Source organism: Melozone crissalis, unplaced genomic scaffold, assembly GCF_028551555.1.
Source record: "Melozone crissalis strain CALT ecotype California unplaced genomic scaffold, PUWL_Pcris_2 ptg000013l_1, whole genome shotgun sequence".
NCBI lineage: Eukaryota > Metazoa > Chordata > Aves > Passeriformes > Passerellidae > Melozone > Melozone crissalis.
In genome coordinates this window covers 45,187,974-45,200,477 of record NW_026535791.1, presented here as the reverse complement: position 1 = coordinate 45,200,477, position 12,504 = coordinate 45,187,974, and the positions used below count along the sequence as shown (strand labels likewise).

At 43.0% G+C, this 12,504-nt stretch overlaps 1 protein-coding gene across 1 annotated transcript in view; it reads left to right on the top strand.

Annotated features, from left to right (window-relative positions):
- LONRF2 (LON peptidase N-terminal domain and ring finger 2) overlaps positions 1-12,504 on the top strand; it is a 30,972-nt gene that overhangs the window by 9,950 nt on the left and 8,518 nt on the right. Inside the window, exons 2-7 of the mRNA XM_054271550.1 lie at positions 4,463-4,581; positions 7,779-7,901; positions 8,815-8,976; positions 9,435-9,660; positions 11,658-11,754; positions 12,117-12,231. Coding sequence (XP_054127525.1) covers positions 4,463-4,581; positions 7,779-7,901; positions 8,815-8,976; positions 9,435-9,660; positions 11,658-11,754; positions 12,117-12,231 — 842 coding nt within the window. The remainder of the gene's footprint in view (positions 1-4,462; positions 4,582-7,778; positions 7,902-8,814; positions 8,977-9,434; positions 9,661-11,657; positions 11,755-12,116; positions 12,232-12,504) is intronic.

Here is a 12,504-nt window from a genome sequence, read left to right as displayed (position 1 = left end):
TGCTCATGCCTTCAGGAAATATGCTTAGTATTGAAATAGGTGTGAAGAAGATGCAATTTTCTAGGAAGAATTATCAGATAAGGAGAGTTAGAGAGTTCTTTAAACTTGTTCTTTCTGTTCTGAGTTCCTGGAAGAAGTCACTGTGTAGTTTATTACAGTAAAACTTCTGTCGTCATCTATGGTCAGTTGGGCAAATTCTCATAATTCCTCTCACTGCCTTCCAGGCACAAGGAGATTTTGGGGATCTCTGTTCTCCTACCAGCCTCCCGAACTCAGCAGAATAGTTTTGTAAAAAACTTGAATTCTTGGGCATATCTAGAAAAGTAATTTTGAGTGATAGCTTCTGCCTAAGTTAAAGCATAGTATAACAAATGTGCAGATGAGCACAAACATAGTGTGAGAGGAAGATTAATGATGTTGAAGAAATCCAAGCTGACAACCACACTCAGGGTAGGCAATATTTGGTGGTCCATAGGAGAGTCCAGGAGGCAAAGACCCAAACATTCCTCTGCTCTGGGCCCTGTATGGGCTAGGGTTTTGTCTGGTACAGTGGAATTATGGCTGGGGGGAAGGGAGATGCTTGGGAAGACTTCCAGGACTTGTGTCTTGGAGGAAGTCCCTGTGTTCCAGCTGCCCGGAGCCGCAGATCATGGGAGCCTCAGCACTGCATCCCTGATGCTGACAAGGACATAAATTTTGCTGTGCAGCTGTGGATTCCCAGGAGGAGATGGATTCACAAAATGCCATCTGCTGGTATTGTGGAAACAGTAAAATTTTCTACGCTTTTCTTTTTTAATATGGCCTGAAATAATGAGTCATTTCATAAAATAAATCTTCTTTTTCTCTGCTCTTTATCTCCAAAAGAGAGAAAGGGTGCATTATTTGAAAACAAATTTTTAACTATCGTGCAGCTTTTTCTTTTAGGGTTGTTTCTTTGGGTTTGTTTTGTTTGTTTGTGGGTTTTGCTTGTTTTTGTTTTGTCTTTTGGTTGATTCTTTGCTTGTTCGTTTTTTAATTGAAAAAAAAAAACTTGACAGTTATTATAGCGTAGAATCAAAATGTTAGGAGTTGGAAGGGACCTTAAAGATCATCTAGTCCCATGGGCTGGGACACTTTTCACTAGACAACTGAATTGAGTTGCTCAAGGCGTTGCTGAGCCTGGTCTTGAACACTGGCATACTGGCAACTTTCACAAACTCTGTACATCCTCAGGCCCTCTCCTTCCGCCTTCTGTGACTAATTATTTTCATCACACCATTTGCTGTCGCAGGGAACAATATCATGGTGCTCTCAAGAAGCCCTGTAGCTACTTAGCCTGTGGGTGGGTATACACTTCCACCTGAACCTTGAGTTGGAGTCAGCCAGCTGGTACCTCAGTTCCACTGACAAAGAATGAGGTTTCAGTCCATCTGGCTTTGCCCTGATGGGATGTAGACCCTCTTGGGACAGTCCTGCTGGTAGCAGGAGGTTGGGAACTAGGGATGCATGGGTTGGGTGTGGAGCCAGCAAGATTTCAGGCTGCACTGCTTGCTCTGTGAGTGAGGTGAGCTTGAATGGAGGTGGCTAGGCACCACTCTAGCTATGGCATTTAGTCTAGATGCTTCCTCTCCCTGGAGAAGACCTGTTACACTATAGCCTCATAAATAGTGTTGTCTTTAGCAAACTTGTTTGGTTTGTTGGGTTTTTTTATCCTTTCTCTCAGTTAACTAGACATTCCCTGCCAGTTACTCATTAAGATGGGCCACACCTTTTGCTTGCTGACTGAGTCTCAGGGAATGAGAGGTACTAGCCCTGAATACACGTAGGCTTTCTGGCTTGCCTCCAGGTTGGCTTATTTTCCTTTATATTGTGAGACCCTTTGGACTTGCTTCAGGAGGATCTGCTGCTATTCCCACACTGCTGTGCTCTGCAATGGCTTTTTTTTGCTTAAAACTCTTGCAGTGAAGATAAGTTCCTGAAAAAGAGCTGATGAACCTGTTCTCTCTCTGGGTCTATTGGGTGTGTGAAGTGTTCTGAAGAGTGCTGGAAAGCATCAGTGCAGTTAAAATATGCAGTAGTGAACAGAAGCAGCAAGCTGACTTGCTTTGTGCCCTAATCTCACACTGCTTCCTTTCCCTGTGGTGCCAGAAATACCCCACCCTGCGCCCTGCTTTCCTGTGGAGGTGCCTAACTCTGCTTACTGCTTCTACCCACCTCAGCATACCCTGCAGCTGGGTACCCTAGAGCAGTTACAAAGATGGAAATACAGTATTAATTCCTTACTGTTCAAATGCAGCTAAATAATTTTGTATTTGAGCATTTGCTAAAAGGAACAAAAAGCTTACTTGAAGATCTTAAGTTAATTGCTCTTCAATTTCATTTAACTTGCAGTCTTTTTAAAAACTATCAGGTAGAAATGTGGATCACTGCATGTGGCAGTCTGCATGTGTAATAGTTAAAAAAAACCCACAGCAAACCACCATAATACCACACAAGCAGAAACCAGCACAGAACCCCGCCTTGTGAGCTTGTGCAGAGCTCTTTAAGTGTAGTCTCTAGCTGTCAGTGTCTGAGAGCAGTTGGAGAAGCATCAGCCCTGGTATGCCATGCTGCAGTTAGTGTATCTGGCATCAGTCCATGCTACAGCCAAAAAAGGCAGCGCTCCTTGCTGCTTCTTTCCTTCTCATCCGGTGTCCTGGCACTCAAGTTTGTGTGGCTGGACACTGAACTAGTTGAGGGGAAACTGATCCTCTTAAACCTTTCTATTTGTTTGTTGCTGTTGAATTAACTTCCAGTCAATTGATTCTTTGCTCTGGTTCTCGGTGCAGGGTGCAAGCCTGGTTTGCTGCGCAAGCAGCAGCATCAGCACAAGAGAGGGGAGGAGGTGGGGGGGGATGTGATCTTGGGCCGTCCCTCCTTGTAGGTCCTTGAACTTTAAGAGTGGTGGCACCTGCAGCAGTTGTGCTTGCTCTGTGTCCATGCAGATGTGCTTGTACCTGGGCTGTGATGGGCAATGTGTTCTTACTGAGGGTGTGTTTAGGATGCTGGTGCTGAAGTGAGATCCAAACAGTGAAGCCAAAGCAGGCTGAAGAGAGTATGGAGACAGGAGCCCTGTGTGTGAACACACATAAGGGGATATTTGTTGGAAAAGTTTAGATGTGAGCTAGTTTGGATGTGAAGTTTAAAAGTTAGAGAAATGGGGTACTGTCTCTCAGCACACCTTGGAGCCTTTTTAAAGTTTTTTACCAGTTCTCACAGTTTTAATCAGCTCACGTTTGGGAAAGGATTACTGCACTTAGCTGCCAGCAGCCCCCTTCCAGCCTTCCAGAGGCCTCTCCCAGTACATGAAGGTCACCAGTGACCAAGAGTAAATCTCTCACAAATCTCATCACCTATGATGACATATCTGTTCTAGTGAACAAAAGCAGAGTATTATTTGGGACTTAGTGTGTATTTTGCAAGGATGCTGCCACAGTCTGCTGCAGTGTCCTTGCCAAGCTGGGGACGTTGTAGCAGGGAGGTGGAGAATTGACTGGACCATGGGCATAAGGTGGTCCCTAGTGGCTTGGGAGCTGCTGGGCAGATGGCTGCCAGTGTCGTTGTCCAGGTATCGGTAATGGGGTTGACACAGTTCAGCACCTTACTAACAGCTTCCATCACAGGCAAGAGCACACTGTCAGTGACACCAGACTGGGAGAGGAAGAAGTGATTTATGTGTTGAAGGGCAGGGCTGCCATCAAACCACCAACCTGGGGTATGAGCTGACCAGCATTGTCTACTTCTGCAAAGGAAGTACATCTGGAACACAATAATTCTGTGCAATAGGATGGGCTGGACTAGACAGCAGATCTGCAGAAAAGAGCTGGAGGTCCTGGTGGACAGGATGAACATGGATCAGCCAGTGTTTCTGTGAAATTAACATGTATTCTAGAGACCTTAAGAAAGGACAGATAAATAATGCTTGGGAACTTTATAATCCATGTGAACTGAATGATTCATGAATTTGTGGAGGCAAGGTGTATGATCATGAGAGATTTGCTTGCCCTGGGGAAGGCAAGCGGATATGAAGCGTAAAGGCTGCATGCATTTTTGTTATTAATGGCTTCTGGTAACGTTTTAGCTGAAGTTCTGCACTGGTGATTTCTTTCTCCATACTGAGAGTAGAAACACTTGCAGCTTTTTTCTTTTTGCTTTCTGAAGTGCCCTGTAAGCAAGATGGGTAAATAAGCAGTGGCATCCCGTTTGTGGATATGAAATATGTCCTGTTAAATAAAACACAGCGATTGCTTCAGAGTGAGAAGAATATATTTTAAGCAGGAAAGAATGAGGGAATTGCCTTTTTTTCTATTACAGGAGAGTGTAAATGCAATGGGTGGGAAGCAAGGACTTTTTTTGTTACTGTGGCTGGATATGAGGTAATGGTATTTAACATGTCCTGGTACTTCTTTTAATGAAGTTCCTTGCAACTGTTTTTGTTTCCCAGCTCCTTGCAAGTGTTCACTGATAGCACAGCGGGCGGAGCTCTGTACGCTGATGAAGAACTACCAGCAAGCTCTTCACGACGCCGACGTCCTGTGCCGGAGCAAACCCCACTGGCCTGCGGTACGGTGCTTGCCCTTTGTAAAGAGCAAAATGAAAACTACTTCTTCTCAGGGTTCTCTCTGTGCTGGGGGTGGTGTTGAAAGAGCACTGTGGCATTAACAGGGCCAAAAACGTCTTAAGTTCTTCAAAGAATAAGTCTGGATGGTCCTCAGAATCTCTCCGACTGATGGGATTTTGGTGGTGGGCAGCTGGTGGTGTGGTTTTGGTCATGGTGCCTATTATCTGTTACAGCTTGTGCTGCAGCTTGGCAGGAGAATCAGTCTGTAAGGTTCTAGCAGCCCAGGATGGCCCTGCAGGTCCCTCTGGGATGATGTGTCCCCAGGAAACTGGTGACTTTGACAACCTGCTGGCCAGTGTGTTTTTCTGAGAAGCCACTCAGACTGTATTTCAGGATTATTTTCTTTCCCTCTTTGATCCTAAGATTTCCTATCTGTGCTGTCTACCTGTGTCATGGTGTTTCATAGAGGGGTTGGGATTTTTTTCATAACCAAAGCATGTGCTACAAGGAGCAGTGGGCAGTTTGAAGCAAGTATCAGAAATGATGTTAGGAGGGAGAAATGGAAGAAGCTCTTGGTGCCCCTCACTATTACTGGTTGCCTGAGGCTGGACTGAGTGTCCAGCAGTTCACCTCACCTAGGATTACACCTGCAGTCAGTCTCTCTCCTGTCAGCAGCAAAACTGCAGCACAGGTTTGAGCAGTGGGGAGAGCATAGCGTGGGGAACTGGGGAAGGATTTTAGGCAGACATTGTCTTCCTGTGGAGACTAAGGAGGTGTTGCATAAATGCCTTGGCCTCCCGCCTGAGCAAGCAGGGCTATGCATCTAGTGCTCCATTCCCAGTCAGGGATGATGCAGGGCAGGCAGAGAGGTGCTGTCTGAAACACCAAGTCTCTGTCAAGTTAGGTAATTTTCTCTGAAGGCTATCTATGCTGTCACCCATTAAAACCTTTCATGTTGCAAGGCAGTTCATAATCTTCCTCTGCATCCAGTTTACTTCTCTGTCTTGGATAATTTCTCAAGTCAGGAATCCCATCTTGGGTGATGCTGGCTGGGTTTCTGTGCAGAGGGAGAAAAATTAATAATGCACGTTCAGATATTTTCTTGAAGTGTCTTCTGTTTGCCTGAATCCATGGAAATGTGATGTGTGTCAGTCGTAGGCGGATAAAGGTTTCATTAATCACATCTCTGAAGAATGTTAATTGAAAATGAAATTTGTCATCATGGCGTAACCAGCAGTGTCTCAGACGTACTTCACTTGTGCTTTCATGTTTGTGAGGACATCAACATAAGCTGTGCTGACCCAGAATCCGTGTTCTCCAGGAGTTCTGGGCATCTGCTTTGTTTTGTGTATTGCAGCATCTCATCCAGTGGCAGAGATTAGCTCAAACATGTGCTGTGTAGTTAAAAAAAAAAACCCAGCATAAAATTAAACTTAATTCTGGGAGTAGCTCCTAGGATGCAAGTGTTCACCTACCAGTATCTTTTGGCTTATTGATAACAGATGTAGTCGCTTGCCGAGTTACTGGTGAAAATCCTTGGTATGCAGTAGTCATTGGAGCTATAGATAAGTTGGTTCCTTTTCAATTGTTATGAAAGCCAGGACCGTGTAGCGCAGGGAGAGTTTTCTACTTGTGTTTTTATTTAGAGGCAGGCAGAACTGCCCTCCTGCCTGCTACTCATGGTCCTGCTTGGATCTCCCTTTCAGTCTGATGCTTGTCAGGGGTATATGAAAATAGGAAAGGGAAGGTGGCAGTGGTAGTCTCTGAAGTACAGGGGGCCTTTAGTCCCTGGGCCTAACTTCTGGTGTTGGATCTTTAGGTGCTTTGTGGACAGCCCACCTCAGTCTTCCCTTGCAGGTCAGATAAGGACATTGCTCTTAGGGCCTTGAAGGACGAGTCTGAGCAAGCCTGTAGGCTCCCCAGTGAGTGATGCTGGCAGTGATGCTGGCAGTGATGACAGGCATGTAAAAGTTTATATGGAGGCTGTGCAAGCATCCAGGTAAGAAGGTCAGGGTCAGGCCTCACAGTATCTCTCATCTTGCTGCATTGAGGAAAAGAAAAATGTATCTCACCTGGAGAGAATTGATGTGTACTGAGACTTCTTGTACAGGTCACCAAATGATAATTATGTTAATTAGCCTGGCCTATGCAGCACTTGCTGCTTGCTTTTGGCATAAGCTTCCTTCTTCCAATTCCAGTGGGATGGTAAAGATTTTAACAGGTCTCAGCTTGGACAGCAGTATTGAAAGAATGAGGGAGTTACCTGCTGAGGAAGATTGTGTGATACTGGATCTTTCAACATTATTATGAAACGAGAAAAGTGGATCTGCTTATCTAGCCAGTTTCTCAGATGTGTGAAGCTGTACTTTCAGTACAGCCCATAGATGTTCACATGGGTCAGGGGTGGACTTGTAGAGCATGCTTCTGTCTAATAACCAAGGGGGAAATGTTTAAATGCACACTTAGTTTCTTTTCATTGTGAAGGAAGTAATTTCTGTAGTCAGATTAGAACTGTAGTTTGATATATGCAGGTAAGTTCAGAGGCAAAGCATTCCACTCTTGCTACTAGTAACAAGTAAAGTAGGATTTATTCCCAAGCTGGGTGCCATAGCTGTTGGCCATGGACATGTTAGTCCAGAACACACGGGAGAGGTAGGGTGGGCTAAAATGCTTCAGGTTAAGTATTGATATGTTGCCCTAAATTCATGATGGTTTTGGGCCAAATTAGGCAGGTGAAAAATTATCTCTGTCCTAATAAGACATCCAGGAGAAGTGACTCTCATGAAGTGTCTCATTTGACACTTCCAGGCTGCCCTCTGCCACAGCCTTTTCTGTGCAGACGTCTTACTTTTTAAGTTTGTCCTGGTATGTGAAACTGTTCTCTGGTGTATCCAAGCACAGTGGGATGTGTAACAGACTTTGCCCCTGGGGGGAAAAACCCCTCCTTATTCCCAGCTCTTCTCTCAGGAAATGAGCAGTGCCTTTGGCAAGGGATGATGCAGCAGAGAGTTCCCGGGGAATCTTTTTTCACCAGAAGGGACTGAATTTCTTTCAATCACGCCTGTCAAAGAGGTTGTTACCTGAAAAGCATCTTGTTCTTCACATGTAGAACGACTTGGACTTTCAGGTTTGTTTTCAGGTGTATTGCTGCCACTTCAGAAATGATCTCTAGAATTGTACATTTCCTTTGTGTGAACAGGGCCATTATGTGAAAGCAAAAGCTCTGTCTGGATTGGAAAGGACTGAGGAAGCATTGAAGGAATTTCTTTATTGTGTTGCCTTAAATCCTGAATGGAGCTCAATGAAGAAAGAAGCCCAAAAGGTATAAAATGTATTTACTGACTGTTTGGCCATTGTGTTGCTTTTAATCCCACAACCAAGTAAAATTCATGGTATGTCAGGTGATAGTAAACACCCAAAGAATAGTTTGATTCAGGAGATTATCCAATAAACCTTTTTATTGTGAGACACCTCTTGGTTTTGGTTGATGCCTCAGCCAGAGGGATTATATATTTGTGAATTCCACTGCGTAGGCTTGAGGCTGCTAATTTTAGTACCCATCAAAAAATGACTTTTATGTGGGAAGTGGCAGAGGTTTGAGGAGAGGAAGCTGTGTGCTGCCCTGTGCTGGAAAAATCCTGCAGTCTTTGTAGCATTTTGTTCCTTATGGGGAGTCAGACACATTAAGTGCTAACAGCCCATCATCAGGTTCTCTGTGACCATCCACACAGGCAGCTTTTTATAAAAATGAGATGAGGATTTGGCGAGATGCTTGGTGTGGACTGGTGAGAAGAGGAGCAGGCTTTAAGTTAGGGGTTAAATCTGCTTGAGGATGGAGGAGATGGATGAAGAACACAAGAAATGTTTAAACACATCTTTGTTAACTGGTTTTGATGGGAAAGCATGGTCTGAAGAGTTCTGGAGGCAGGATCAAAATGGAGATGGGTAGGATCAGGAGAAGGATGCAATAAACTGCTGCCCTTGTTGCTATTGGGGAGCAGAGTCCTTTGGTAAGGGAGATGGGCACCAGAAGAGCACCTTGGAATGTGACTGTGACTGTGGTGATCAGTGCCATCCAGGTTTCCCCTGGCACTGGGGTGTGCAGGATGTCTTGGATGCTGCAAGCTTCTTGGCATCTAGAAACTGTGAAGTTTGTGCATCTGTGTTCACCTAAACATAAATATCTATGTTGTAATTATTACCTTTTCTTTTTTTTTTTCTTTCTAATTGACTAGATAATGTGTGAGATGTTTTTCCCAGCCTTTGAAAATGTGCATGATAGTCTAACAGCACCTTTCTCTAGTCGAACATCCCATACAAGATTGAAACCTGCATTTCTGAGTAGCATAAACACACAGTCAACTGTGGAAGATAACTCCGTTGCTGGGTCCTCAAAGGTAAAGCAAAAAGTGTTAAACATAAAAATACCAAAAATAATATATGGATCTTTCTGATCTGTGTGCCATTGTCTTTGTCTGCACCTGAGTAGGCACTTACTTTCATGATAAGCCTGTTCTCTCCATTGCTGTTGGATCTCTTACTGGGATGTACTTCCTCAGAAAAATGAGTGTGAACCTTTTTCTTCAGAAAACAATGTGATGCCTTCATGTGGGGGTCAGTTGTGTTTGTGTTTTTTTCTACTGAAGATTTTAGTATGACAGGAACATAATTTCTAGAGACAGGAACTGTAGGGAGAGACATGGCCCTACTTCATGCAATTGGGAAGTGACCTTTGATACAGATCTTTCTCCATTGCTAGGCTCCTTGTGGGAACATTGATCTATTGCTGATAAAACTAATAAATAAAAGCAAACCAAAATTGTCTCATGCTGTATATAACTTCTTATTTTTCTAGGATACTATGTTCAGGTTAACAAAAACCCCGTCCCAAGAATCTGATGTATTCAGAAGCACTGATTCTTCTGTTACCCATCATGTTCTGGATCTCTACTTTGATGACAACCAGAAGTCTTTGGGAGCTATTCTCTCCAGTTTACCTGGAGTTGGCTTAAAAAGAAAGCTGTCCAATGATATGAGGGATTTGCAGAGTTTGGATGTCCCCAATAAGATTCTTAAAAAAGGTTTGTGTTATGGCTTAGAAAAGTGATTTCTCTTGTACATACTGAAAAACTGTAAACTTTTTTACTCCTCCCTTTTTCATAGGGGTCAATAAAACATTCCCTACAGGAATTGGGGTAATATTTTGTTCTCTGGTGTGTCTTTCTGCTCTAGCAACCTATTCACCCTATTCCAGAGCAGTTTAAGTTCACTGACTGAAAACTGTATTTTTCATTCTCAGATGGGCCATTTCCAATGTAATGTGTGTGTAATCCACTTGCACTTATTCTTCGTGTTGGTAGTGCCACTTCCATTTTCTAGGTCTCAGCTATAGCTGAACTTCATTGTCTTTCTATATGATTGAAAGATTAAGTAAGCCTGGAAACTAATCTTTAACTGGCATTAGAAATGGTCACATGCAACTTCATATGTAATTTTCCAAGCAAACAAAGAAGCCTTTTCAAGGGTAATAAGCCCCCACCCCCCAGTTTTCTGTTACTTGATAGCTGTGCTTACAATTTGTATACTTCTCAAGCTTCTAACAAAGACCTCCAGAGTGGCTTTAATACTCAGGGCTAAAAATGCTGAAGGCAATACTTTACTGAGTAGTGTAATACTTGGTTAACATAGACTTTGAAAATGTTGCTGTGCTGATGTGAATTTTTTCCCCTAAACCAAAAAAAACCCAAAAAACCCACACCTCCAGGAGTTTGACTTGTGCCTGAAAATGTTACAATGTTTTCCAGTACAGCTATCTGTCTTTGACCTCTACAAAAGAGATATATATATATATATGGCCAGTTTCTGATCATGTTATTATGGAGGAAAAAAAAACGGTACTTGTTTGTGAACTGCAGACTTAGTAAATAGATTGTGAAATCTGACCCACCTGTATCTTCACAGGGAAGGCCAGAGATCATGTTTTACCCATAAGCACTAATTTCTGGTGTGTTCTAGGTCCCAGTGCCATGTTACTATTTGCAGAATTAACTCAGCCAGGTTCTTGCAATTACTAAATGCTAACATGTGAGATGTAGGTTAAAGATAGCACTGTTTTTCTTTGTAGGCCACACACCACCTATCCTGTCTATGCTGGAGATAAACCAGATGCTGAGCATAAGTTACTCTTTAACAAAGCATCCTAGTATTTTAACTTCACATAAAAAGCAGAGCTTTTAAATGATTAAGAATTTGGTTAATAAAAAACATGTGGAGGCAGCAGTCATGGCTCTCTTGTAACTCATCACAAAGATGCAAATTGTAAAAGAAGTTGCAGGATTTGCTTGTTTAAATGTCAACAGAATCTGGAGCTGATAGCTTTTGAGCCTAAATAGTGCTGCTGTGAAGTTTGAAGTGCATACCCTTAAAGTGAGTTTAACCCAGAGATATAAACCACCCCCAAAAATCAGTCTGTGTAGAATTTTAAGTGAAGTGTTTTGCCTCTCTGCAGATTGTTGAGCTAGTAAAAGCTGTGTTAGCTAATGCAGCTCCAGTAGTCCTTTTAACTTTTAAGCTGTCTGAAATTTGGGATTTCTAGAACAGCCTAGTCTAGAAAAATCTAAGCCTTTTTATATTTGTAAGAAAAATTACCCCTGCTGAGAAATCTATAATAAACAGTGATGAAATATTTTGACTGTGTGTAAACAAATTAAATTCTGGACTTAATGTACTTCAAAACATCTGGCCTGGCTGATGTGGGGGTGGTGATGGGAAAGCAATAGCAGAATACTTTAAAAACTAGCTTAGAAAAACCCACAAAACAATCATTTTTGGAGGAGCAAATAATGGATATTCAGCTCTAAAGTGTATTCTCTGGCCACAGACATCATCCTCTGCTCTCCAAAAGATCTCCTGCCAAAAAATCTAAAACTTAGATGAGGAGGTATGTTTGTTAGAAACAAAACTTCAGAAAAGAAAAGACAAAAATCAGGTTTTTTATGGAAAAGTTAACAGTGCAAAGAACACTGGAAAATACAGTAATGCTTACATCTTTACTATAATAATCTTCTTGACTACTTAGATGGAGATGTTTTACCCGAAAACACCACTGACACTTCAGGTGAAATACCAACAACTCTGGTGGATGCGTCGGACTTTGAGTGTTCCCTCTGCATGAGGTATGACTGTGTTGACCTGGCATTAACATAACAAAGCCTCTCTAGCTTCTGGAAAAAGTTACCATGGTGTAAGAAGAGAAACCTGCCAGAGAATGTCTAAGTCATTATTCTGTTCCTTTTTGCTGAACCTTACATCTGGTGAATCTTTACAGATGTGGTTTTCTCATTTTTGTATGCAGTTCTCCATTGTTTACCACTTGTGAAAAGGAAAACCTTTTTTGTATCCTTGGGTGTAATGCCTGTCACCTGTGCTTTATACAATAGCAGAAAAGAAAGAAAGAGTTAGGACTCTTTCCTCTCCACACATTGGGAATTGCTTTTGTTTCCAGCTTAGCTTTTCTGCTCTATGTTTTCATGTAAAGGTTGTTCTATGAACCTGTTACCACACCCTGTGGACACACCTTTTGCCTCAAATGCCTTGAGCGTTGCCTTGACCATAATCCACTCTGCCCACTCTGCAAGGAAAAGCTGTCAGAAGTAAGTATGTCCTTGCCCCAATTAACAAAACTGCACAAACTTGTGTTCTTCTGAAAACATGTATGTGGAGATTTTCTGTGCTCTGCTTGTGAGCTGCATCCAAAGCAGTGTGGCCAGCAGGGTGGGGGGCGGGATTCTGTCCCTCTACTCCTCTCTGGTGAGACCCACCTGGAATGTTGCACCCAGCTCTGGGTCCCCAGCACGGGGGTGCAGCAAGTCCAGAGAAGGGCCATGAATGTAGTCTGGGGCTGGAGCACCTCTCCTGTGAAGAAA